At 45.7% G+C, this 26,953-nt stretch overlaps 2 protein-coding genes across 4 annotated transcripts in view; one reads left to right on the top strand and one right to left on the bottom strand.

The window, feature by feature from the left end:
• macrod1 (mono-ADP ribosylhydrolase 1) overlaps positions 1-25,557 on the bottom strand; it is an 87,780-nt gene extending 62,223 nt beyond the window's left edge. Inside the window, exons 1-3 of one of the 3 annotated variants that reach the window (XM_078289092.1) lie at positions 25,025-25,557; positions 24,386-24,484; positions 23,947-24,060 (exon numbers count right to left, since the gene is read on the bottom strand). In XM_078289092.1, coding sequence (XP_078145218.1) covers positions 23,947-24,060; positions 24,386-24,484; positions 25,025-25,457 — 646 coding nt within the window. In that variant the 5' untranslated portion in view covers positions 25,458-25,557. The remainder of the gene's footprint in view (positions 1-23,946; positions 24,061-24,385; positions 24,485-25,024) is intronic. The other 2 variants (XM_078289093.1, XM_071927143.2) reach the window with 2 other exon arrangements.
• On the top strand, positions 1,772-6,929 carry flrt1b (fibronectin leucine rich transmembrane protein 1b). The gene is made up of 2 exons (XM_071927142.1): positions 1,772-1,900; positions 4,725-6,929. The coding sequence occupies exon 2, from the start codon at positions 4,740-4,742 to the stop codon at positions 6,927-6,929; it is 2,190 nt and encodes a 729-aa protein (XP_071783243.1). The 5' UTR covers positions 1,772-1,900; positions 4,725-4,739.
• Positions 25,558-26,953: the final 1,396 nt, after the last annotated feature.

Raw genomic sequence — 26,953 nt, 5'->3', positions numbered from 1 at the left:
CTCCGGGGGAACAGCTGTCCCGGGTCGGGAGGCACAAATAGTGTCGCGCCAACTTCGCCAGCCGGGGGAATGCATTCTCTTTCATTGTGCTTGTAGAGGTGGTTCAACTTTGTATTACAATGTTTACAATGAACACTGTTGTCTTTTCGGGTGTAATGCTTCCGCCCGCTTGCTTGGCTTTCTTCTTCCTCTGTATAGGCGGTGAAAGTTAAATTGTGGCGGTAAATCATTTCCGAAAAAAATTAGAAATAGCACATAACGTACATTATCGATTAATATATGCTTGATCGATCAAATTATTAACGGTGATTAATCGATCGTCGATTAATCATTAACATCCCTACTTCAAAGCATTGCTGTTCAGGATCGTCAGCAACACTTGCTGCCAACAACATACTTTACACACTGGCTGATTCTGATTACCATTCCAATCCATTATGTTCACTAGGCAAAATACAGACTTAGACCTTTAGTTTGACGTCAATGGATAAAAAATTAAGAGATGTATTTTTTCTTATCTTACATCCTTCAATGTGCGCACTTTGTTTTGATTTCTGATGTATTACTCATGGCTCTCAGTATTGGATTTTAGTAGTTGTAAAATTCTCAGATACCCTGTTTTAGCCATGAGTCAGCCTGATATCCCATACCATACCCTTGTACCCCCAATTGCTAATGCTAACGCTGATCTCATCTGCTCTCTCCACAGGGTGGCGCTCTCTAACACTCGGCCAGCAGTCCTACTGGACCGAACGCCAGTGAGACGCACCTTTAGCTTCCTGGACAGCTGTCCATTTCTTTCAACCTTTGGGAGGACTCCCCGCGCTGAGCCACGTGACGGGCAAGCATCGTTCTGCTCAGAGCGGACTACACACACACACACACGCTCAGCTGGCTTTGCTGCCTCTGAAGACGATCTCCGTGAAGTGGAAAAAGACTGATCAAACATTTAACAGTGGGGAGTGAGACAGAAATAGAGAGGGAAGGACAGAGAACCGATTGCAGGACCAGAGACCTTGATTTTTTTTTTTTTTAAAGGTTTTCTCCCTGAACCCTGCTGTCCTTCACCACACCACACCCTAGCCCACAGGCAAACCTGTCCATCACAGCGTCCAACCCAACTCATTACCCTCACTGAACTGTGAAACGTATGTTGAAATAATCCTTATAATACTACCACTACTAATAATAGATCCAAGTTCCATAAGGACTCTTTTTGGCTTTTCAGAGTTGTGGAAATCTCACTGCATCTGTACCTGCTGCTGTGGCTAATTTTGTTAATTAAAGCCACGACCTGGCTATTGAAAACAAGCGTAACACAGCACAGTGCTGTTTTTTTGCATGACCTATTGCTTGCATGAGTATCCAGGATTGCTTTTGACTTCGAAGAAGGAGCCTTGAGCCCTCAACCATCTTCTGACTGTCTGTCCGACTCTCTAGCGTTGGGTGTGCAGCGGCGGTTTCAGAATTAGGCCTCTGGACACTCGCTGAAGATGACTTGAGTTGGCAGGCCTAAAAGCCCTTTACCCAGACAGACAGCGAGAGAGAGAGAGAGAGAGAGAGAGCTTGGCAGTGGGAAACACACACAAACACACAAATGTGGGTGGCGAGACGGCTTTGAGCCATGCTGGTGTTACTCCTCTTGGAGCCCTGGAGTACAGGCTATCATCATCCTCATCATCATTCACCCAAGCTGAGGGAGATACGGCGGCCCCAAGGAACGAGGCTACGTTTCTGAACCATTGGAAGAGGACCGGGAAACCGCTCTAACACACACAGAGATCCACAGCGACAGCCTCGATCACACATACATACACACACACAAATACTCCTCTGCACGAATCCTTGATCCAAGAAAAACAAAGCTGCAGCGGACGTGAAAGGCACAGAGACTGAGCAGGTTAGCAAGCCCTCGGCACTCACACCCCGGGTCGATTCAACCTTTTATCCACACACACACACACACACACATATTCTCTCTACATTCACCAGATTGACGAGCACCGCGCTTACATCTTTGCTTTCAGCTACATGATAGAAAAAAAAACACACGCTGGCTCTGTACTCCAACAAAGGCTTTTATTTCAGAACATGATTGAAACGTTTGGAAAAAATACCACAAAGGGAGAGGAAGGCGAATGCGGAGGCGAGAAAGCTGAGGCCGAGAGGGAGAGAGAAAGAGAGAGGGGAAAAAGAAGAGGTGGGGGGTCCAAATCTAAATGAAAAAGAGAAACCTAGTCGCCAGGGAGGAGAGGAGAGAGGAGGTCTGAGCAGGAGGACAGAGCCGGGGCTGATTGATCCAATCTCAGTGTGTAGGAACGGAACGAGGGAATCAACAGACGAGCGGAGAGGAAACGATAAAAGAGGATTAGAAAAAGAGAGAGAGAGACAGGGGGGAGGAGGAGGACGACTGCACGGACACTTCTGTAAACAAACCTGAGAGTGGATATAATGAAAGATTATGAAAGGAAAGGAGGCGGTGGGCGGGCGGGAGGGAGAGATAGCATGAAAGAGATAAAGATGCAGAGAGGAGGGTGGCAGAGGAGAGAGCGACAGTTGGAGAAAGTGAGAGAATGAGCGAGGGAGGGGAGCAGACAGAAAATCTAAGGATCATTAAGAGGACGTGTCGATAGGAAAACCTGGCAAGCAGGCAAAACACACACACATACAGGTTTGTGCCAAAGGGATGTTTATGAAAGGGAATGGGGGGTAGTATGGCACTGAAGCATATGCTAGTTGATATTCATAGAGCATTCCCAATATGGTCTCAGCTCCCACCTTGACACTCCCTCTTGTGTGTTTGTGTGTGTGTGTGTCTGTGTGTGTGTTCCTCTCTCCCTCTTTCCCTCTCTCAAATACTGGCAATGCTTGGAAATAGTCAGTTTTGTGCTAAAAAAAAACAGAAATAAAACGCGTGGGTCCATGCAGAATTGCATGCGCATACATGCACATATATCGACACATATACACTCTTTTTCACCCAGACGTATCAAACACTGCTTGTATTGAGCTTAGAGAGGAGATGGTTGCTGTTGATACAGGATCTCTTTCACATACACACACAGAGGCACACACAAGAATGTGCAGGTATACATAATGTAGCTATTTATACACCTATCACACAGAAAACATAAAAACAGCCAAACAATTTCTGGAGCCATTCCTCTTTTTTGCAGCAAACTCAGCTGATACTGATTTGCGTCTTCACTGCCAGGAACTCATTTCCCCTTTCCTCCTCTGACTGACTGTCCAACTCTCCATCTGTCTGCTCGCCTCACTCCCTCCCTCTCTTCTATTGTTGCCATCTCTTGTTTGCTTTGCATGGATTTTGACTGCAGCCAAGGGGCAATTTTGCATCTAGTATTGAGTTCACACACAGACACACACACATACACATGCATGCGCAGAGGGGGAAAAAAAAAACCTTGCCTTTAGAGGATTTGTTTATCAAATGTGCTGTCAAATCACGTCAGGCATTTCATGTCAGGGCACATTTTCCAGCCCCGGGCTACCCGAAAGAAAGGATTCAAACAAGAGTGTGCCACAATGTAATCTTCACAACTTTCACTACTGTACATTATTCATATTCTATAAATAGTGCACCGTGCATGTGGGTGCACAGAGATCATTTTATTTATCTGAATTGTAAATTTGCGTTATTGATGTTGGTGTCAAGGATGCGCTAGAAGACAAGTCATAAAACGTCGACCAAGGAACGTATTAATGTTTATGAAAAATGCCTCTCTGTAAAACATCTCGCTAAAACATTTCTTGGGATTTCAGGACCGTTTCCCTGAATAATTTATACAAATTTCACGAACAATAACAACTGAAAGAGAAAACATACATTATACATGTCAGCTTGTACTGAGACCTTGTGTTCATGTGTACACTTTGTGTATATGGGCATTTGCTTATTTGTATGTGTGCTTGTCTGTGTGTGTGTGTGTGTGTGTGTGTGCGTGCGCATGTTTTGTTCCTAACCTCAATCAGACTCCTGCTGTTTCTGACTGTACAGGAACCCGTGAAGACCTGCATTTCTAGAACCCCATTCACATGTATCCCATTTGTGATTTCAGTTGAAGGTTAGACTCAGGGCAGTCAGAACAAGTTTGCTACTTCTGTTGTCTTCCAGGCTATCAACAACACTGCAGGCAATTAATCTGATTTCCTTCTCCCCACTCTCTCCTCCATTTTAGTTTCATGTCACTCACTCCATTTCAGTTAATCTCCCCGGAAAAAATTCTCCCTCCCTCATTTTCCTTCCCCGCAACTGTCACTGTCCAATTTTCTCCATCTCTGTCGCCCCTTGCTTTCTCTGATTCTTGTAATCTCCCTCGCCCACTCACTCCACCCCTCATCTCTCTCTCTCCCTCTAACTGTCCGTTTTTCTTCTGCTTGGTCGGACTGACCCATATAATATCGGACAGCCCCCTAAACTACGTCTGACTATTCAATACCCAAATCTCCTACCACTTTGAGATAAAATATCACTCTAAACAGCATGTGGAAAATACCACTTTACACTTTACTCAAGCAATTTTGGAGACGTATGTAATTAGGCCTATGTGTGGTTTGCCTTGCAATAACTGTTTCAGTCCCATTCTCTCTCCTTCTGCCAGAGCTCTTGCCTTTGAGTCGTTCTTCCCTTGATTTTAGAATCAGTGAGCTACAGCTTTTGTTCTCGATTTAACTCGTTTTCCCATTCCCTCTCTTTCCATCAGGAGCTCTAGAACACCATGGCGGCTGAGAGTCTTGCTGAGCTCCGCGATTGGCTCTTCCTGCTCCTCCTGTGCCTCACCTTATTGGCTGAGATGCTGGAGCTGGCGGCGGCGGCAATTGCCATGGAGACGGGCGACGGGGATGAGGGCGCCGTGTGTCCCTCGGTGTGCCGCTGCGATGAGGGTTTTGTCTACTGCAACGACCGCGGCCTCAGCATAATTCCTCCACTACCGTTAACGGCTGCCATCCTCTACTTGCAGAGCAACCGGCTGAGCAACGCTGGGCTGCCTCCCTCACTGGAACGCAGCAGTTCCATACGGGTGGTTTACCTGTATGCCAACCAGTTGGATGAATTCCCTATACACCTCCCGCCTTCGTTACGGGAGCTCCACTTGCAGGACAACAATATACGAACGTTACCGCGCTCCTCCCTGGCCAAGCTACCGTTGCTAGAACGTTTACACCTGGACGATAACTCCATATCCACAGTTAGCATCCAGGAGCGAGCGTTTTCTGGGACTCCGCGGCTGCGCCTGCTGTTTCTCTCTCGAAACCACCTGTCCAGCATCCCTGCAGGCCTGCCAGCATCCTTGGAAGAGCTGCGACTGGACGACAACCGGATCAGCACCATACCCACGCATGCCTTCCGAGGGCTCTCCTCCCTCCGACGCCTGGTCCTGGATGGGAACCTGTTGGCCAACACACGCATCGCAGATGACACCTTCTCCCGTCTCTCCAACTTGACCGAGCTTTCGCTGGTCCGGAATGCCCTGCAGGCGCCGCCTGTCAACCTGCCTTCGGCGCACCTCATGCGACTCCATTTGCAGGACAACGGAATGACCCACATGCCGAGGGGGGCGCTAGACGGGATGCGGCGGCTGCAGAGGCTGGACCTGTCAGGGAACAACCTGACCAGCCTCCCGCGGGGTCTTCTGAAGGACACAGAGGGCCTGGAGCTGCTGCTGCTGCGAGGAAACCCCTGGTACTGCGGCTGCAACCTTCGCTGGCTCCATGCCTGGCTGCACGGCCGGGGGTCAGCGGTGACAGTTAGGGGTCTGATGTGCCAGGGGCCCGAGGCTGTACGGGGCCAGGCTCTGAGAGAGCTGACCGGGCTGATGGAGCAGTGTGAGGGCCCCCCTGCTGGGCCCAGTGCTGGGGTGGGGGCAGAAAAAGGCGGAGGAGGTGGAGATGGTGGTGGAGGGGGTCAAGCAGTGCCTCCGGCCCCCCACGGCAGCACCACCACCACCTCCCTCCTGGTCCCCACCCAAGGTTCCCTCTTTACCCTGCGGGCCAAGCGGCCGGGCCTGGTGATGCCCCTGCCTCCGGGGGAAGGGGGGCAGGTATCCGGGGAGGCCCTGGAGCTGACTGTAAAACCTCTCTCCCCAGACAGCGTGCTGGTGACCTGGCTGTGCCCACGGCCGGCGCCCTCCTTCCGCCTGTCGTGGCTGAGGCTGGGCAGCAGCGCGGCCCTGGGTTCCATCACAGAGACACTGGTTCCCGGAGAGAGGCAGCAGTACCTCCTTACCCAGCTCACCCCTCGCTCCCATTACCTCATCTGCCTCCTGCCGCTACGTCAGGACCCCTCCATAGGGGGCGCCAGTGCGGGCTCGTCTCGGGCTAGCAGCATGGACACAGACAGTAAAGACTCGGCCCCGGCCTGCGCTCAAATAGAGACAGGAGAGGCTCTGGTCAGCGCAGGAGGGGAGGGGTCAGATAAGGACGGGCAGGACTCAGAGATAACAGCCCTGCCATTGGCTGGGATCATAGGGGGAGCCACGGCATTGGTCAGCCTGCTGTTGATCTTCGGCATCTTCTGCTGGTATGGACAGAGGGCGGGTTACATGTCGGGAGAATCCGGCTCGTACGGCAGGAGTCGAGGCGGAAAACATTATGATGACTATGTGGAGTCGGGCACCAAGAAGGACACTTCTATCTTAGAGATCAGGGCCCCTCCCGCAGGCTTCCAGATGACAGCCATGGCCCATCAGCCCCTGCAGCCGAAGCTGGAGGATGTTACCTACATCCACACCATTTTCCCCTCCTCCTCCTCTTCCTCCCACGCCAACGGGACCTACCGGAGCAGCCACGGAGCAGGCAGCCTCAACGGCACCATCCTCAGCCAAACCGGTCACCACCATGTCGGTTACGGTACTAACCGCGGTTACCGAGAGGGTGGCATCCCCGACATAGACTACGCCTACACGTGATGACACAGGGACACGCTCCCTATGCCACCGTTGCCAGGCGCCATTTGTAAGGATGACGACCCCTAGGCCAGTGGCCATTTTGTCCTTGGTTTCCAAAGTACCCTCTGTGCCTCTGCTGGTTCAATTCTGATTGGTTTGCTAAGTAGAAAAGACTGATTTCAGCTATGTTGATTGGACAATGCTATTGAGTGACAGAAGTAACAGTCAGTCCTACTATATTATAATATACTACTGTATATTACTTTATACAGTAGACCTGTGTTTCAATGCTACTTATGGTTATAAATGGTTATGTTTTCTCTTTTGGATATCTCAATGTCTTTCAAACCTACCGTTCTTCTCAGCTCATAATAATACACAGTAACTTATTTGAGGTTGATATACTAGGCTTAGCTGATTTAGCAGGAGATATATTTATAATATGAGGAAAAGGCACTTGATGTGTATAGAGATAGCTCTCATATCTTCCAACCAACTGTAAGCTCTGTGCTGTATAGATAAAGGGATGACAGAGAGAGAAATCGATGGTTGTTATAACCCACAGATGACAATGCATCATGGTTGACATGAAAAGATGTGTTCCTAGGCCCCCTCCTTTCCTCTGGTTTTCTCCCCTCCTTTTTAATTTTTCCTCCCCCCCCCCTTTTTTTTGGCTGAGGCTCTTTCCTTTTATTTCTCTCGTGTCTTTTGTGGTGCCGTGAGCAGAGGACGACTTTGTTCTCGCCAAGGGAGCTGACAGCAGTGATAACAGTTCTGACAGAGACGGGAGACACAAACCACAGCATGGGGAAACTAATGAGAGGGAGAGAGAGAGACAGAGGATGAGAGACAACAGGGGGAGAGAGAGAAAGAGATGGATGGATAGATGGATGGATGGAGGGCGGGAAGAAGAGTAGATAACAGGGACGAGGGGAGAGAGGGGGACCCTTTTGGGAGGAATGGAGACGCTGAGAGAGGTGTGTTGGCTTGAGGCAGAGAGCCAGGAAAGAGGAGGAGAGAATGGAGGAAGATGAGCGAGAAAAAGCAGGGGGGGGCGGGTGACAGATGCAGCGGCAGGAGGTAAAGAGGCAGACAAAAGAAAAAGAAGATGGGGGATCGAGATGGGCGGGGGGGGCGAGCGGGGAGCCAGCGAGGAAGAGAGGTGACAACTGGAATAATTTGACATCATCATCCAAAGAATGGCTCAAGTTTTACCCGTAACATATCCACTACCGCCTTAGCAACGACCTGAGGGAAAACACACTGCACACTTCCTTCAAGGTCTGATGTGTCCATCGGAACAAAGGTGATGATCATTATTAATCAAACATCATCACCACTGACACAATATTTAGTTAGTTTCCACCTTGCATCTTCATTAAAACATAGTCTCTTTTATGTATCACGTATCTTGCTATCAGAGTGCCAGTAGGCCGATATGAGAAACAGAGGCATGGCAAGACAATCAGAGAAAGATATCAGAAAGTAAAATGATTGCAAAGTCCAAAAGACAAATGACTGGTTTGAGAGGAAAGCAATTAAATATCTCTTTCTCAGAATTAGAAAAATTACAAAAAACCCAGACTATCTGGCTAATTTATTTTGCAGCTGGTCTCATGATTAGATTACTCCTGCAAATGAACTAAAAGTAATCTCATCATACGTCTTATAATAGTAACTTAGGCTGGTTAAACTTAATAAACCGAAAATGAGTTTTAGCAGCAACAGATTTTTCGGCGGGGTTCAGAAGAACTATTCCAGTCTAATTGCTCTCTCTGCTGAAACCGCTTCATAACAACAGATCTCTCCTACAGCGTCGTCAAAAAAACCCCAAAAGATCAATAGTTGTTACTGTTTTCACTCATAATTTTGGAAGACATCAAAATACATGAGTGTATTTTAAATTTGGGCATTTTAAGTTGAAGTCAAACTACTATTTGAAAATAACAAACCATTAATTCTCAACTTGAACACATCCAACGCTGCTGAGATTTCAAAGTTGATCCGATTCTTTGAGGTAAACATTAGTCGACTCAGGGCCTGTCCTCCAGTTCCATAGGCCTTAGATACTATAACATAGACGCAGTCCTGTTATCAGGGATCACAGCCTGACCGCAACACTGTGCAGTTTAACACACACACACACGCAGAGGGAAAGAAAGGTGGCATCTGCTTTCCGACTGCCTCCCACTGACCCCACTGATATAGGCCTACCTTAAGAGTAGGAACTTCAAAGGAAATGCATACAGCGCTAACAATAAACAGCCAGAGATGAAAAGAGGGGAGGAGGTAGAGAGAGAGAGAAAATAAAGAATAACCAGGCAGTAGAGGGGAGGAGGAGGGGGGGGGTTGGTTTAGATAGAGCCTGTAAGTGTTGAAACCCACTCTTACTTTCAGTACCTCTCTTTCTCTTTTCCAGCCTGTTTTTACTGTGTACCAGTAATTTTGTCTGTTTTTTTTTTTTTTTAAAGAGCACCGAAGCCTCCTTTCATTCTGTTTAGAAAAACCTTTTCCTTTAAAAATGTCGCCCTCAGAAGTGATAATGAAAACACTCTTATGTATAAACCGAAAAATGGGCGCAAAATGCTATTCCATTTATTGGTCCGTCGTCTTTTTTTCTACGCAGATGAATAAAGACTTCTAAAAGGAAAAGCAGTTTCACGAGTTCTCTTTGTCTGTGTGTGTGTGGGGGGTTCATTAAATAAGAAACAAAGGCTGGAGATATCATATAATGCACTGTGATGGCTAAAAAAAAAAAAAAATCAATGTGAACCTCACATTATTAATATGATTTATGACGAGACAGAGCGGACCTCGTTAAATCAGACACACTGGATGAATACATCAGCGCCTATACGCTCCAATTCTACCATTTGGAAAGGATCTGCCAGCTCACCAGGGCAGACGCATGTGTTTGTAGGTTTGTGTGTTGGCGTGTGTTTCTGTGTGTGAATGACCAAGCGAGATTGAGTGACTACATGTGTGTGTGTATGTATGCATGTGTGTGTGTGTGTGTACGGATGTGTTTATGCTCTGTGCTCCTGACTTTGAGTGAAGACATGCCTCTCATTCTAAGTGAGTGCTAATGCTTGTGTAAGCATGGATCAATATAACGAACGGGGGAGTGTATAAGTGTCCATCTTAGAGTAACTGCTTGGGACGGCTGCGTGTGAAGGAGAAACAGTCAAGGAAATGTACTGTATATAGATAGAAATGCTTTTCTGCATATGCTGTATGTGTGTGGCTGTCAGAGAGACAGAGACACTATGGCACGTTTGTCTATAGGCTCTGTGATTGTGTGTGTGTGTGTGTGTGTGCGCCCACGCATACGGTAAATGTGAGTGCAGCTATATCTCCACCTCTGTGCTCTGAACAACAATGCCCTGAGTGCTTAAGAGTCATTATGCGGGCCATTCACTACTGCAGTCCATTATCTAGCCTCAAGCCCACTGGCATAATTATTGTACTCATATTATTCTACACCCAACAAAAAGATGTATACTCAAATACTCAAGTGTCTGTCTGTTGAGTTTGAATTTTATTCATTCACTGCAACAAATGGGATCACAGCGTACTTCTCAGACAGGCTTCCAATAAATAATATCTAGGACAATGCCATTTATCCAAACTTCAATTCTCTGGGACACCGAAATGTACTGAAATTAATTAATGACTAAAAATGATTGAAAATATCAAACATACATTGTTTATTTTAACAGGTACAACTGTGGTATCTACAACTTTTTAGCTAAATCTGGCAATTTTCGATGCCTTGCCTCGTGAATCAGTGCATTATTTATCACTTCTCTTTGATCAACTTAACAGTGTGCAACAAAATGGTCAGTAGCAGAGATGATGAGATGATGCAAAGCGACATCGCACTGTTAAGTGTGTCAAGAGCGTTTGCACGCACTGTATAAGCGTATTCGCCAAAAGGTCAACAAGTTCCTTGAACTGCATGCAGCCATACGTACATTGCAAGGTGTCTGTGAGAGAAATGAGATAGATTGTGGACTGTAAGACCGCTCACATGTTCATATTTCCCTCCACAAGCTGTGGGTTGAACTCACACAGTGGTCAAGGGCGCAGAGGGTGAGAGAAAGACGTAAACAGACAGATGCAATATACAGACAAGACAAATGCACGGATTGGCTCACTCATAAGTGCACAAAAAAACACCCACACACGCTCGCCCACAACCGACACATACACACAAGTTGGTATTACTAAGCTTGCAAGGACATCCCACAGACTTGTATTTATTTCCCAACCCCACACCCTTATCCTTACCTCACTTGTGGTACCAATCCCAACAGTAAAATCAGAATGTTCTCTCATCAGGACCGAGAAAAATGTCCTCACAAAGATACAAGTCCGAGAAACAAACACAGACAGACAGAGGAGCGCGTACACCTTGGAGCGACAGGGGATCGGCGGTCCCGACGGACCCACCGAGCTGGATAACAAACACTGACACATTTCTCCTCACACACACACACACTCCACAGAACCGGCGAAATACCTCGGAGGTACGAAGTGATCCAGCAACAACAATAACAAAACACTAACTTGTGGCCTGCGATTCTCTGTAGCGGTGGATGGAGAGGATATCAATGGAATAAACAAGGCAGAGAGTAGACCGAGACAGCCGCCGGGTATTCTAACAACACCGACTGGATGAATTAGGCTGTCTATCAGGCAGAGAGCCACTTTGGTGCCAGTGCAAGACCCCACTAGTGAGAGGGGGAAGGAAGAGCATCTGCCGAGAGAACTTCTGCCACAGCGATGCTGAAAGCGTCCCCAAAAAGATAATCAAATTCCATTTGTATTGCAATTGTCTGCTATTCAATTTCCCAGTGTATTGTATCTTTTTATTTAGATAAATTATTTATGAGCCTGTAGACCACAGAAAATGTTTAGTAACCCGGCGGATAGGCAAAAGAGCATTTGAAATTGAACTGAATTAAAAGCATTTATAACCTTAAGTAGTCTTTGTGCTTCTCGCCTGTCTTAGACCGACAGGGTGAATAATTTATGAATTCCCTTTCTTCACATGAAGAGATAAACCATCAGGCATTCGGTTTCATCTCGTGCCCGCGTGAGCAAACTGTGCGGAGAAACAACTTTCTGGTCAGGAGCGTTCCAGGCGGTGGATGTGGTCTTGCGGGGGCCTCGGTCTTCGCTCCTGGCTCTCAGGGGGCTTCGCCCCGGGCCGCGCCGAGACTTGTAGTTAGGGCAACTTGTGATTTCTCCGGGGGTATCGGCTCTCCGCCTCTCTTGCGCACAGGCAGACACACTTCAGCCCAAAAAAAAAAAATGAATTCCAGAGTACACCAAATTATTCATTACTTTGCTGAAAATGCCACAGAGCCGTTCGTGATAGTACAAGAGGTCCAGCACGCACAACCCTCATTTGAAGGTAATCGCTTGATTTAGGGCTCCATATTTATGACTAAAATGACATCCCACGAGTATTTTGGAAGATATTAGGATCACAATTATTAATCATAATCATTTGTCTAAATTATTCGAAGGACAAAATTATTTTATTTCAGTGGGCGTTTCGCTATATATGAATATGATTATGCATAATTACTGTGCAGTCTTAGCTTGATTGCACTAAAAATGGAGTAAACGCAATAACAGCAAGTTGTATTGAGAAAAATCTCAATGCAGGTGGTTTCATCATAATATAAGCATATATAATGATACACAAACTTCAGTGACAAACGCATGCATGTAGGAATACACATGGATAAACACGCTCACACGCATGTGAATGCCACACATCACTTGCTGCTGATCTTGAAGAAGACACAGGCAGTTTGAGTAAACAGTTTTATCCGTCTCTTCAGAGGTCAACTCGGTCCCAACAAGGTCGGTCAGACCTTGTTGGGACCGAGTTGACCTCTGTCTCCAGACGCAGTCCTTGAAGTTTTTACTTTCCACCAGCATGAAAGACAAATCCACTCTCGGCTCCCCTTCAATTTAGTTGATGCAGGGAGCGGGCTTACTTGTAAACTCAAAAACCCAACTTGACATCAAATGCTCTTCTTGGAATTACTGAGGATAAATATCCCCTGTTTTGATCACTGAAACTGTGTTGAGTTGAAAGTGAATTAGCCCCAAATTTTACAGGTAGCTTTACAAAACAAAAATCTTACACTCGACAATTATTGAAAAACTCTTACCTGTAACAATTATTGAAAATGATTGAACTGGATTATTTAACCCCTTGTACCCTGACTTTACCCTTAAATAGCTTCAAAGTTAGAAAAAAAAAAATCCTAACTGTACAACAATGTCACATACACATTCTGTATCTGCTGTTCCAACTCTTTCTTAAAGCTCTAGCTGCTTATATTGAATGAAATATTAAAATACAAGACGCCATGTTTTTATGGCTGCACCATTACATCAAATGGAAAAAATCTAGGTGTTTGTGCATCATTTTATACACATTTCCCTGTAATTCAGCATGACACATTTGGTGTCTTTGGAAAACGTGTTATCTTGACTAGAATTTAAAATAAAGTTCTGTGGGTTTGAACAAAGCTTGGCTGTGCAACCTGCGTTTGTAATGGAGCCAGTGGTGGGGCCAGCAGGGAAGAAGAGGTTAAAATAGTCTGACACACACCAGTGTACCAGTTAAAAACCTGAATCACAGCAGGACCTAGCATTTAAAAAACTGGTATATTGACACGACTGAGGCCGCCGCCAACCAATAACACCTGCATGTAAATTGGCTCTGTAACAGCTTAAGATCATAAGTCGGCTAAATCTACAACTTATGTGTCAGTGACAATACAGATGTAGTTTACAGTATCAGGCTGGAACCAGATGGGTGTTCTCTTTTCTCTGGAGTTGCATCATCACTATCAACCTGCTGCACTATATCCGTCATTGACTGCATCGAACGCTACATACTGTACTAACCTATTCCAAACAATCCCACTATCTTGATGCGAGCGCTGCTAAACCCTGTGACCTGTGAAAGCCCGCTGTAAGCAACTCGCTGCACTATATCCGTCATCGTCTACTTCATCTTCCACTTGAACGCTACATACTGTACTAACTTCATGTTCTGATTGATCAACCTGTCTGTCAGTCCGGCTCTAACCGGGGGGCCCCATTCCATCCGCGGACAAGGGGAACAACAGGATAAGTGGATAAATAGCTCCTATAAATAGCCTTGTCATTTCCTAAGCTCTGATAATGCAGCCGGGCCGACAGCGTGCGCATCGAGCACCATTTCAAAACAACGCCTGATAGACGGCAATTATAAGATGGTAATTGTGTCCAGTGTGTGCTGTGTGTACTTGGTGTGTACTTGGTGTGTGTGTGTGTGTGTGTGTGTGTGTGTGTGTGTGTGCACGTGTGTGCTTATGTGACCAAATTGCCGCATGTGATGAGAACATGTGGGCAGACAATGAGGGCCCCTTATACTGGCTGGTGGGGTGGGGGGTGAGAGGATTCGGGGTTAGTTCAAAACCCATTTGAGAGGTTACAATGATGCGTCCTTTGTACTTTGTTCAGTAAGCTATGATTACAAAGATGAGAGAAAATGGAGGCTTATTGTCGGGCTGCATTATACTTTATTATTCTAATAACACCGCATACAATGAGGATAATCGTCCCCCCAATGTGCTTTTAATTTCCATATCTAATTTTTTCTCGTTCCTTCTCGTGTGTCTCGCATCTAGTCAGAATTATTTGCACGGCTGGTTCCGTGAAGCGGGGTTGTATTCAGATGTCAAAAGTCTAAATGAAAAACATCAATCACCAAAAGATGATATACTCAGTAAAAAAGCCATTCATCAGGTGATTGTGGCCTTGCTCATCTTCCATTTTTTCAAGAACTGTTATTGGGCCGAAGTATGTGACTTGAGGAGCCAAGGAGACGAGGACTTTGGATGTGCAGCCAAGGCCTTAATGCCTGCCGATTACTTGTCTGGCACTAAAACCAATATTTCTAAAGAAGGGCAGGCAGTACACTATTATTGTTATAAAGAAGTAGGGAGGCAAAACGGATTATAGGCATACTGAGGCATCCCAGTACATTAAGTGCCACTGCAGGGAATTGAACCCTGACCTACACAGGGGAAGACACACAGGTTTGACAGTTGGGGGCTTTACAATCCGAGTCATACTGCCCCACTGTGAAAACCTCAGGGGATCACGCCCTGTAGTGCTGTAAGCCTTCAAAATACAATATCAACCCACTGGTTACATTCAGCCAGCCATTTTCAATGTGAACTTTTTCCACCATAATTTCCCTTTAAGTGCAGACCGGGAATCGTCTTCCCCACCAACAATCTTCGCCTTTACCAGAGTAGGGGAAATAGCAAAACTAACTCCAGCATTGTCCATTACTAGTTCAGCCCAGACCGGAGGACCATCACCTGGCCCAACTCCGCGAAACAAACCAACACATCTGAACACCGCACTCCGCGTTGATGACCGTAGCTCTGATGGGCCAAGTGCTGATGATCAAGCTGACTCCTCTTCTCTTTTACTCCCTCATTCACTCCATCTCTCCGTCTCCCACACCGGCCCAATCAGGCTAATGAGGCTCGCGCTTCCTCCTTCCCTTCCTCCGCGCTAAAGTGGCGATTGATCGGAGGGGTGGGAAAGCTTTTAACGAGGGAGGGGTGGGAGAGAAATAATTAGCACGAATGAGCTTTTCTGCAAACTCCTTCAGTTTGGCTTCTGTGTTTTCGTTTATTTACCGACGCGGACATCATTAGGGATTAACTCTCCAGGGGTATGTTAACTTCTCAGTGTCGGGGTGTAAATCAATCTGAAGCTGTATATTGAGGCCCGTTTGTCTAATGCCAATGTCTTGCTTCTGTCGGGTCACGGCCCTGCGATGAAGTCTAAGTGGAAGTGGGAGAGAAGGGGGAAGGGAGAGGACGCAACTCCTGGAGATGCACAAACCAGCAAGGAGCATCTAACCTTTTCCTCCAGCTTCACCACTCAAATTGAGATAAAAACCGGACACCAGAGTGTCTCAAGGGAACTGGGGGCACTGAACCTTGAAAGCTCAAAATGTTCAGTACACAGAGAACATTAATATCGCTACCCGGATGACCAGTAAAGTGGTCTCTCTGTGACAGTTGTACCGTAATTAACTCAGACAGATCTGGACTAAAAAACTGGAGCGGCAGCACTGTCTAAATGCATGTTGGAGCCAAGTCACAGAGCCACTGCAGCCTCCGAACTTTGCCCATGGCAAAGACACAGATAGTAGAAGGGGACAGAGTGGACAAAACAACATGAATTGAGCGCAGCGCTGAAAGAGTGTGAGAATCAAGTGTCTAGATTTAGGCTGAGATAAGACAGGGGTCACCAGTGCAGACGATTGCAAACCTCAAGAAACTACGGAGCAAACACAGCTGAAATCTTGAAGATAAAACAAAATGGCAGGCGCAAACACAGTTTAGCAGATACTAAGCGAAGTCGAAGCACAGAACCTGATTCCTCAGAGAGGCGCTCTGATCATCTAAAGCCTTAAAGATATGAAATACGCCTACAGCCTTTCATTTGCTTTACCATCACAAATGAGCCATTTCAAGAGGGAGTCTGAGAGTCATTTCATATTCATTTCAGAAGTTATTTTTTTATCGGGAGTATTTGAGTTAAAATCCTAAAAACTAATATATGGGGAAATTAGTCTAGCTTACTTATTACCTCTCTCCAAATGCAATATTACTATACAGGGAACACGGTAATTATAGCAAGCATAGCTCCATAGTATCTAGCTACTGTACCAATACAAAGATTCAATTTCTAATTTCTAATTCCAAAATGAAGTGTACCTTCGATATACACAGCCTCCATTCCATTCAAGTCTAGTCTGTTCTACAGAAGAAAGACTTTTCAAGACCTTCACGATCTTAGTGATTTCCCTAGAGCCTGCTGTACAGCAGCTGTGTGAACACATGAAGTCCTGTAATGTCAAAACGTCCTCAGATGCCCTCTTCTCTCTGCTGACTGGGGCTGTGAATCCAACACCTAACTTGGTACTGTACCGATTTTTGGTATCAAAATTAATTTCAATTGAAAGGTATAGCATCAAATATCTTAAATGACTCCCAAATGGATGTCAGGTTTTCTATGCAGAGTCTGTACTCTGCATAGAAAAGCAGCTGAAATGAAATACCACAGAAATAATGTACCTTATGCCCAGTGAAATGTGCTTTTATTTCACAATCGGTGTAAACTTTGAAGTATATGAAGTGGTAGCCTGTTATCGAGAAAATTTCCAACAATACTCAGCAGTGCTGGTGACCCTGCCTACAGCTGCCACTGATTACTACTGACCTCGCTGATTAAAATCCATATAGAGCAGATATTTTACGATGGATTTTCCCTGACACTCTTTTATTGGCTTTTGCACGGCAAATTCCTCTTTCCACTGAAAAATCCGACCACTGGTCAACGTCTCCATTCGGCGCGCTCTGCCCAATGCTTTGGCATTTGTCCTACCAATTCACCAGCTTGTTGAATATACACTGAAAGACTGGTTTTGTTGTAGGTAGAGTGGCGGTAGTGGGCTGGGATAAGTTTTGACGGCCCGTCATTTACGCAGAAACTGAAGCGGCGCCAGAAATGCCAATTTGCCTCTGTGAGTGCTGTGTTTAAGACAGTCTGACGGGCATATTGTGAGAACGTGTCCATTAGCCCGACTTCACTAAACACAATGTCAGTGCAGTGGGGATACTGCTGTAGGAACTACAGCTAAGGGAACAAGTACAGTAACTATGGTAGGGAGAAACAGTGCAGTACACCTGGGATCTGGACTCTGTTCAGCTTCACTATGGCAGCATAAACATTTTACGACTGGCTTTTCACTTTTTGAGTAAACAATATAACTCTGACCCCTGAGTAAACCGCATCAGAATGTTTACAGAATCAAGTAATTAAGTCTCACTAAAACCTTGATGAGGGGTGTTAGCCACTAGAAGATTTTTAATTTGTCTTGCCTTAATTTAATCACCCCCCACACATTTAAGAAAACAAGGCAAAACACACACACACACACACACACACACACACACTTTATTGTTTCTGTCTGAGGCTTTCTTAGAGCACACACAAATGTTGAGTATTTGTCTGCGATGGCAAACTTGGTGTGACATTTTGCATCTTGTAATGTGAGCCTCTCCTAAGAGGAGCTGACAAGAGCTCTAGGGGAGATGTACGGTAACTGCAGCGGAGAGGGGGGGGGGAGAGAGAGAGAGAGAGAGAGAGAGAGAGAGAGAGAGAGCGCGCTATGGGGACTGTGGGACCTCAGCAGCCAGAGCAGCTTCTGTTCTTACCTCCTCAGACCCCTGTTAGTCCCAGGGAGGCTGGGTTGATCACAATACCTTCCTTGATTAAGGCCTTAGATCAGTGCACAGACTTGATGAAAAAGAGGCAGTCATCTTAGGATAAAATATGACTGACAGACCAATAAACCTGCCTCAATGGTGCCTCAGTGGTAAGAAAAAAACAATTACTACAGCTGGCTAGGACATGATAAACTCCCTAATAATCACTACCTGTGCAGCTTCGGTCATACATGGACAATAACTGGCTTATGGAGTTGAGATTCATGTATTGTAGCCTTCAAAGTAGGGCCTGGGAAAAAAAAATCACTTAATCCTTGGCCCAACTCTGGAGAATCCCTATAAAAGTGGTTAAGCACTCAAAGTTTCCCACTGTCTGTCCTCTATTACTCCAGTCAAATGAAGAAAACGAAGCCCAGGTGAAGATTCAGAAATCATTTTAGCCCGCCTGAAGCAATTTGGAACGACCGCTCCGCCATACACATCCGAGCAGCGTGGCTAAAGCAGGGATGTCTGCCAGGCTGATTTTGGCGCTAAGCACAGCGCTAAGCCCCGCTGACAAAGCCAGCTAAGAATCAGTGAAGCCTTGCAGAAGGAGCGCGACGCTGTGCTACTGTAAGGTAATGCTCTTGTAAGGGGCTCTACCTGCAGAGCCAAGGGTTAGCCTTGTATTATCCTCTTAAAATCAGCAAACAGGATCACTGCGCCCGTCCCCTCCGTCCCCCCTCCATCCTCCCTCCTCCAGCCGTTCTACCGGATGTCCCGCTGATGTCTGTGCGTCTGCTTGTCCGGCCATCCGTGCCTTCCCAACGCCAACGTGCCGATCCCTCCGTCCTCTCTATCGCCCAAGACCCACTACAACCGTCAGTTGTTTTCTGGTGTACTGACTCCATTCAAATTGATAAAATGATAAATAAATGACTGTGACATTCAATTCAGTGACAAACATACTCCAAAAACCATTTCATTGTAACCAACTATACTGGTGTCTGGCTGTAGTCTGTGGCTGTACTGTAGTTTGTTTCAGCTTTCCTTTACATTGTGCACATAGTGAAAAAAAACAAGCTCTTTTTATGTAGATTTATGAATATGTTACAGACACTTTCCCCCTGTAATACACACATAAATACTGTACTGCCATGCACTTAATCTTATTCATCCACAGTAATTCACGTGGCCTGCAGGTTAGAACGATGCTGCTGTCATTGTGACTTTAGGTAGGGTCTACTTCTGGCCTTCGTGTCGATTACATGCCCACACTTTATTATTATTCCTTATGAATCAAGCTTACGTTCAGGCTTAGATCAGTATCTCACGTTTAAGTCATTTCATGAAAATCACAGATGCTGTAAAGTCAGTGAATGGTCAGAACGAGCTCGCCTGTACATGCATTTTTGTCCTGATAGCCCACCATACTCTGCTCCTTCAAAACAAGGCGCTCTGTGGAGCACCGCTGGGCGCTTCTCTCTGTGAAAATATTCCCCTTTCCATCCTTCCCTTCATCTGTCCACAATCAGCACTTTCTTTCTAGGTGGCGTATCTGTGAGGAAGTTACAAGACTCCCTCTCTCGCCCCGTCTGTCACCTGCGGGCCGGGAAAACCATTGGTTCTAATCTTGTATCTCTCAGCCGTTGCCACGGTGAGTGGGTTTCCAGCGGCAACCAACAGCTTTATCTCTGACCTGCAGAGGAATACCTGGGAGACCGTATCACACACACACACACACATACACAAACAAGGTGCAAACACACCTGCACATACACACACACAAACATACACTCTCGTAACACCCCTCCACCCGGGACACATACATGCAAACACTCGCACCCCACCCACACACAGACACACTCTCAGACCTAGGTTTATGCTCTCTCTCTCTCACACACACACACACAAGCAGATACAGGCAGGTGCTTCTGTGCACAGGTGTATACACGCAGACAGACACATATGTAATCTTGTCACACATACAAAGATGCAATGCACACAGTCGGCCTCGCATACACACACACATACAAACTCCCACAGACTCGCAGGCAGCTGAAGCTCTGACGATGACAAGTGGTTCAGTTCTAAAGACTGAGATAGGACCAGAATATACTTTATCACTTGACGGTGCACGGCTTAATTTTAGGGAAAGTTTTTTATAGTCTAGCCTGAAAGATTTATCAGCAGACTTTGCCGCCGCATTTACTCTCGCACACCGAGGCAGCTCCGCCGGAAAAAAAGAAAAGGCCGCTTCACAAAAATACCCAGAGAACTTATCGGTTCGGTTTTTTAAATCTTTTCAATTAAATTTCAATTCAAAGCCGAGAAAGAAAAAGGTAGGCCAAAATAAATGGCATTTAATGTCAAACACGATAAACATAACGGTGGCTGAAAGTAAGTGCTGGAATGGAAATGAGGAATAAAACTTTTTTGCGAGTGAAAATGCAGCTCAGTAGAGCTAAGCAAATTTGCATTTAATCAATTTGAAAAAAGGTTTTAATGCAAAGTTAGTTGCTCGAGACGTCGTATCCACACACACACGCGCGCGCGCACACACACCGAGAACTCATCACTCCAATGACATTTCATTGCGCAATCCATCTTAATCAGCAAGCCCATCAGAGACAATATATCCTCCCCTCCATCTCTCTCTTGTGCTCTCTCCTTCTCCGGACGGAGTGATTGAGGGGTGTAAAGAGGAGGATGTTTCTGCCTGCCGTCTCCTCCCCCCGTCCTCCCCCCTCCCCACCAGGACGGCTCTTAAGTGCTTGTGGGTTTTTATGTTTGTAGTGTTTTATAGGAGCGGGCAGGAGCCAGGGGCTGTAAAAGTGTGGAGGGAGGAGGGAGGGGGGGGGGGGGGGGGGGCGGGTCAGGAGGAGGAGGAGGAGGAGGAGGAGAAGGGGAGAGTTACTGTAAATCCAATCTTTATTGAGAACGACACAAACGACAAACAGAAAAACCCGCCCAACCTCCCTGCAACGCCCTCCTCACCTGATTGATCAGCGCTGACTGAGGGAAAGAAGGGAGGAAAGAAAGAAGGAAAGAAAGAAAGAAAGAAAGAAAGAAAGAAAGAAAGAAGAAAGAAAGAAAGAAAGAGGGTGGCTGGACTGGTGTATGACTGAGTGACTTTGCACCTGTTCATTCGTAGGCCTCTATGTGGTGTTTTGTTTTTGTGTCTGTGTGTGCATGCAGGGGCGTATACAAGTGTGTGTGTGTGTGTGTGTGTGTGTGTGTGTGTGGGTCTGTAGTCAATTCCTCTCCACCAGCCAGGCCCTGGAAGCCCCCCTCCCAACTTGCCTATCGGTCTGCCAGTGCACCGTATAATTGGCCACAGTTGGCTTCAATTGAATGTTTGCAGCCTTAGGGGCTAAATGATGCTTCAAGGCCTTTCAGAGCAGCCAGGAAAAATCCACAACACTCTCCTCCACATGTTAAAAACCACAGGCGCTGGACTGGGCTGACTGCTCCATGACGCCCATGCCGCGCCGTCACTATACATCTACTACGGGACGGTAAATTCATGAATGAGAGTAACTAATTGTTCTCTTCTCCCTAAACGTCTTTACGTTGCGGTCTTTTATTCTGACGGCGTATCTCTTTAAGTGTGACTGAAATCACTCAGAGCCTCTTAGTCAATCAGTTAGTCATCAAGAGAAAAGGTCGGCCGCTTAGTCAACAAAACGACCGTGGAGATAGCCGGCCGGCCGATCAGTCAGTCAAGTCAGGAAGACGGGAAGGATGATCTGACTTTGTTGCCCGGGCCCAAACCCCTAGCGGGTATCCTGTACCTGCTTGTTGCCATGGCAATGCAGTCAAGAGATTTCAATACTAGGCGGCTACTACTTTGTGTCCTCTCCCTGCCTCTCTTTTCTTCTTCTGTTCCCTCCTCAGACTCTTCTCTCTCTCCGCTCTCTGTCGTTCGCCGTGTCGACTCTCTCTCACGCTCTGCCTCCCCGCCGGTCGCGGTTCCTCTGCCGTTGCTGGGGTTTTCGCTCTCCCTCCCTCACCTTGCCTCGTCCTCTCTGCTAAATGACACTTTACTAGCTGTTTCCTCTTGTTAATTCGATGCCACTTTGCATAGTGGGACTCTGTAAAAACTCTTGTAAAACACAGACACACCCCAACACAAAATCGCCTATGCACGCAAGCGCCCGCACAGACGAAATACGATTGCTCACATGCACGCACGACCGCTTATACACTCGCAGGCACGTGCATGGACGAATGTATGCAAGCGCACACACACATACACACAGAGCAATCCCATAAATGAGAGTCAATGATCAACATATTCGCTCAATGCTGGCACGGCTTACACCTGCCGACAGTCAGCTGCCAATGAAAATCTATCATTTCGGTGCTAAAGCCTCATCATCGAGCATCATTTCGGCATGCTGGCCTGTCTTATTCTCCCCTGATACAGAGTGTGTGCCAAGCCACCAATTAAATTTCCCCAAATGCCCAAATAGCCTTGTGGGAAATGCACCAGACTGAATAAACTAGCTTTTGGCACCATCTAATGGTTAAATATAGGAGTGCAGCATTGTACTAGAAAGACATCAGATACAGCCTACTGCTGCATGTTAGAAAACAACTAGTATACCAAGATATACCTCGAACCATTAAAAAAGTAATTATTAGGGTTAGACAATATATCCCTAGACTGGATGTCCCTTTGCCAATATTGGCCTTTTATTACAGATATCAGTCTGTCAATATCATCTATCTCTAATATGATGTATATTATGTAGTTTGTTACATTACATATTCATTGTAGCCTATAACTGCTCAGTATTACACTGGTTTGTCGTTGGTAAGCCTGAACTGATTCTAATGTGACATTTTAATAGGATTCCACACAAGTATGCATGAATATATTTTCCTTGTAGATTTCTGAGGGAAACACTGGATACTTGCTATTTGTTTTTATTTATTTTTTGGCATAAAATTGGTCAAATTTAAAGAGTACCATCACAAAATATCAGCTATCGCCGGGTTCAATCCAAAAACCTTGGTGTCATCCTTCAAAAACACATACTGGCCAAAGCCCTTGTCATTATACAATATTTAGTTTCATCCAAGCAATCTGATTGGCCCAACACCTGTTCATGCTGTGCCGAGTCATGCTTTATTTATTGTTTCGCCAAGTCTTGTAGTATCCAGGGAGCTTGTTTGCCGTCTTTCTTGTTTTCCACTGTTTTTTTTATTTAGCTTCAGTTTGAAGAAAACTTCACAGTACATAAGCATTTGTAAAGCTTGTTGTTGTGCCTCCCACATATTCCATCAACATTGTACCCATAATCACAGTAAAAATTGCCCTCACAGGTGTTACATTTGTGCTAAATTGAGGTACACACACACACACACACATAAATGCACACACTGACTGGAGGCTGGGCTCAGTTTTGCTCCAGGCTTTTTATTCCATGCTCTTTCCCCATATTTCCCACCCGCTACCAGCTTGCTTATTAAATGTTCTATTTTTTGTTCTATTTTTGTGTTTATATTCCATTTTTCTTTTTTTCTTTTTTGACTGCTGAATCCTATTACCTTTGCTGCCTGATCTGCCTAATTTCCCCACACGGATCAACAAAGTTTCATCTAATTTTTTATCTTATTTTATATTAAGGCTTTTTCGAGAGGTCGATGTGACAGTGATTAGGTCCCCCACCCCACACACACACACACACACACACACACACACACACGGAGACACACACCTGCATTGACGATGGCGTCTATTTCCAGCTTGGTGATGTCGCCACTGTAGAGGGAAATCTTCCGGTCCAACTTCTCATTCCTGTGGTAGCGGCTCTGCTCAGCACCATTTGATACTGATATACATACACACACACATACACACACACACACACAATCAGAATCAGGATCTGTTTTATTGGTCAAGTAAGTTTGCACATACAAGGAATTTGGCTTGGTGGTTTTTCCTCACAGTCAGCATAAAAGTAGAAATTAGAGGTAGCAATTAAAGACGTATTATACAAGTATAAGTAGTATATTAAAAAACTACAACTAGAAACACAAGCATGTACACTCACATGTACACTCACACACAGTTTACTATCTATCTATCTATTTATCTATCTATCTATCTACCCCACCCTGTATGAAGGTGACTATGATTTCGACTGGGTGTCTGACCTGGGGTGGGAGTCCACACTGGGATGTTGTCCAGCGGCTCATAGTTAGAGGTCCTGTAGTGCTGACGCCTCTCCTCCACAGACAGCGACAACAAGAAGTCTGAGAGCGATGATGGAGAGAGAGAAATAGCAGCAGAATTCTTTACAAAACAAAGCATTTTGCTAAATATTTATTTTGGTTATGAAATAGGGAAATATGGCACATTTGGCATTCAAAGTGACTGAAGAGAAGCCTGATGGAAAACTGGGCAAAAGGTTATGCTCAAGTTTAAACACTAAAAATCACTATAATATTGCTATAGGGCCTTATAGTGTGTCTGTGGTAGTTTATAGTGACCTTATGGCACTTCATGCTATTTTATCTCCTATGTAATCACTATAATATTCCTACAGGCTTAATATTCATAGAGGGACTCATTGTTGTGATAGTTGTACAGTATCTTTATAAATGTTATCATAGGATTGCTATAGTTCTTTATCAATAACAGGACAGGTGTTTCAGTCACGTGACAGCAAGCTACGGTCATTTCGTCTCAGCCGAGACGTTTGCTGCTGAGAACACTGTAGTGGGCACGAGCGGGGACAATTCCCTGACATAAAACATATTCAAATCTTCTCCCACTCGACTGAATAGTCTCACCCTTGGCCTCCTTCCAGTCTCCTTCAGCGGAGTTTAGGTTGACTTTCTGGGCCATGGCGACCAGTGTCCCGGTGTGGAGACACACCACCGCGGCGGCGGTCACTCCGAGTGCACCGAGGGCGATCCTGCCCAGCAAGCCTCTCTTCCCCCGGGGTGAGGAGCCGTGCCCCTGGCCGGACTGCCGAAGTGTTGCTGTCGTTGTTGAAAACTTCCCCACTCGGTTTGCAGTGTTAATATGGCCGGGGAGAAGACTTGTTGGTAAGTTCCTACCCACCCCGACCGAGGCGTGCAGCGGGCGCTTTGGCAGTTGGAGGCTTAAAAAGTGTTTGAATTTGACACCGACACACTGGAAGTCAACACGGCTGCGGGACAGAGGACCGGCGGTTGGCAGGACTCTGATGTGTGAAAACAGAGCTGATATTTGAAATGCCATGCCCGTGACACCGAGGGGACCAACGGTTCGTGTAACTGTAGCTACAGTGATAGCGACCAGTATAAATCACACCGTAGTTAGGTTTCGTTTTCGATATAAACGCACTTCGTTATTGTGGACGTGACACAATTATCAGGCATGTGCCATTTTTGTTTTGGACGGTGACGCGTGGAATGTTCCATATACGAGGGGTGTCAGCTTTCTACCGCACAACGACAAACTTCACAAAGTGTTATTAACGATTAATATGGCCTTATGATGCTTGGATAAATGTTTTAAATGAATTCCAAGTGAGAAAGTATGCAACGGTGTCATCGGCGTTGCTGTATTCTCAACTTGATACCCAGTAAAAAAAAACCGACTCAGATGACATGGGAAATCAAGCGCCAAAGCCTCCTTCAAGTGCTGTCGGAAATACTGCAATTCAGAATTGAGCGCACATGAAAGACCCAACAAAGTGGTAAAGGAGACTGGGAAAATCAGGGTTTTGTAGGTGTAACGTTCATGGGTATCCTCTTCATTCTGCCACTGCAGCACAAAGTAGCTCTGTGCTGCTTAATTTATATAAAACAGGCACCTAAACCTACTTTTGATTCAGGGATGATTTTGTTATTCCATCTAAAAGCCCTTCAACGGTTTCCCAAAGTAGTGGTGTGAAGTAGGACCTTTTGGTTGGAAAAATAAAGAAAGACCAGTATACATAGAATGCATACAAAGTAGGTATGTACGTAGTATAATTGCGAGAAGAAAGACACACTGTACATTTATCAGTTTCACATCCTATGTTGTTGGAGGAGTGTAGGATACAGTTTTCACTTATTGTACCTAGAAGGCAGCATTAGCCTACTCTCTGGCCCATGGATGTCTGGCCCCGACGATACGGTTTCATCGCCACCTAGCGAGGATAAAAGTGAATGCCACTCAATTAGCAAAAAAACGTTTTTCAGGTTTTTAGTTCTAAGAAGTCTGATCATTATTGACAGGATTGACAACTCTTTCCTAAAGTCAAATACCAGAGAACTCAGAGTTGAACCTGTGATGACATCAAGATATACAATCTGGAGTTGCTCCATAGTTGAGCAGGAGATCAACAGAATATTTGACATATTTTTTGTTTTAACGCAAATGAGCCTCACTCTATACTTTTACTAATTCATTCTCTATTCCTCTTTGTAGCCTATGCCTCTAACAAAAAACTCTTCCACCTTCATGTCATGAAAACTAGAATTTGTGTCCTTTTTCGCAGCATCAAAACTAGCATCCATCTCCCTCCCACTACACCCACAACAGGTCACAGCTGGGTCTAAACCTAGAAGTGCTCATTACTGATATTGCAACACACAAACGTGACTAAACTGTGTGTTGTGTCTGTGTGTGTGTGGGTGAAAGAAAGGAAGAGCGAGAGACAGAGGGAAGAGAGTGATAATGTCTGTGTGTGTGTCGGTGTGTGTCGGTGTATGTGTGTGAATTGGCCATTGAATATCTCATATCCCCCA

The sequence above is a fragment of the Centroberyx gerrardi genome, chromosome 16 (genome assembly GCF_048128805.1).
Source record: "Centroberyx gerrardi isolate f3 chromosome 16, fCenGer3.hap1.cur.20231027, whole genome shotgun sequence".
NCBI classification, from domain to species: domain Eukaryota; kingdom Metazoa; phylum Chordata; class Actinopteri; order Beryciformes; family Berycidae; genus Centroberyx; species Centroberyx gerrardi.
The sequence above is the reverse complement of the archived record's forward strand: the minus strand, read 5'-3'. Positions and strand labels throughout refer to the sequence as shown.

Coding starts and splice junctions, on each gene's coding strand:
- flrt1b (XM_071927142.1), top strand. CDS start 4,740: ATGGCGGCTGAGAGTCTTGCTGAGCTCCGCGATTGGCTCTTCCTGCTC.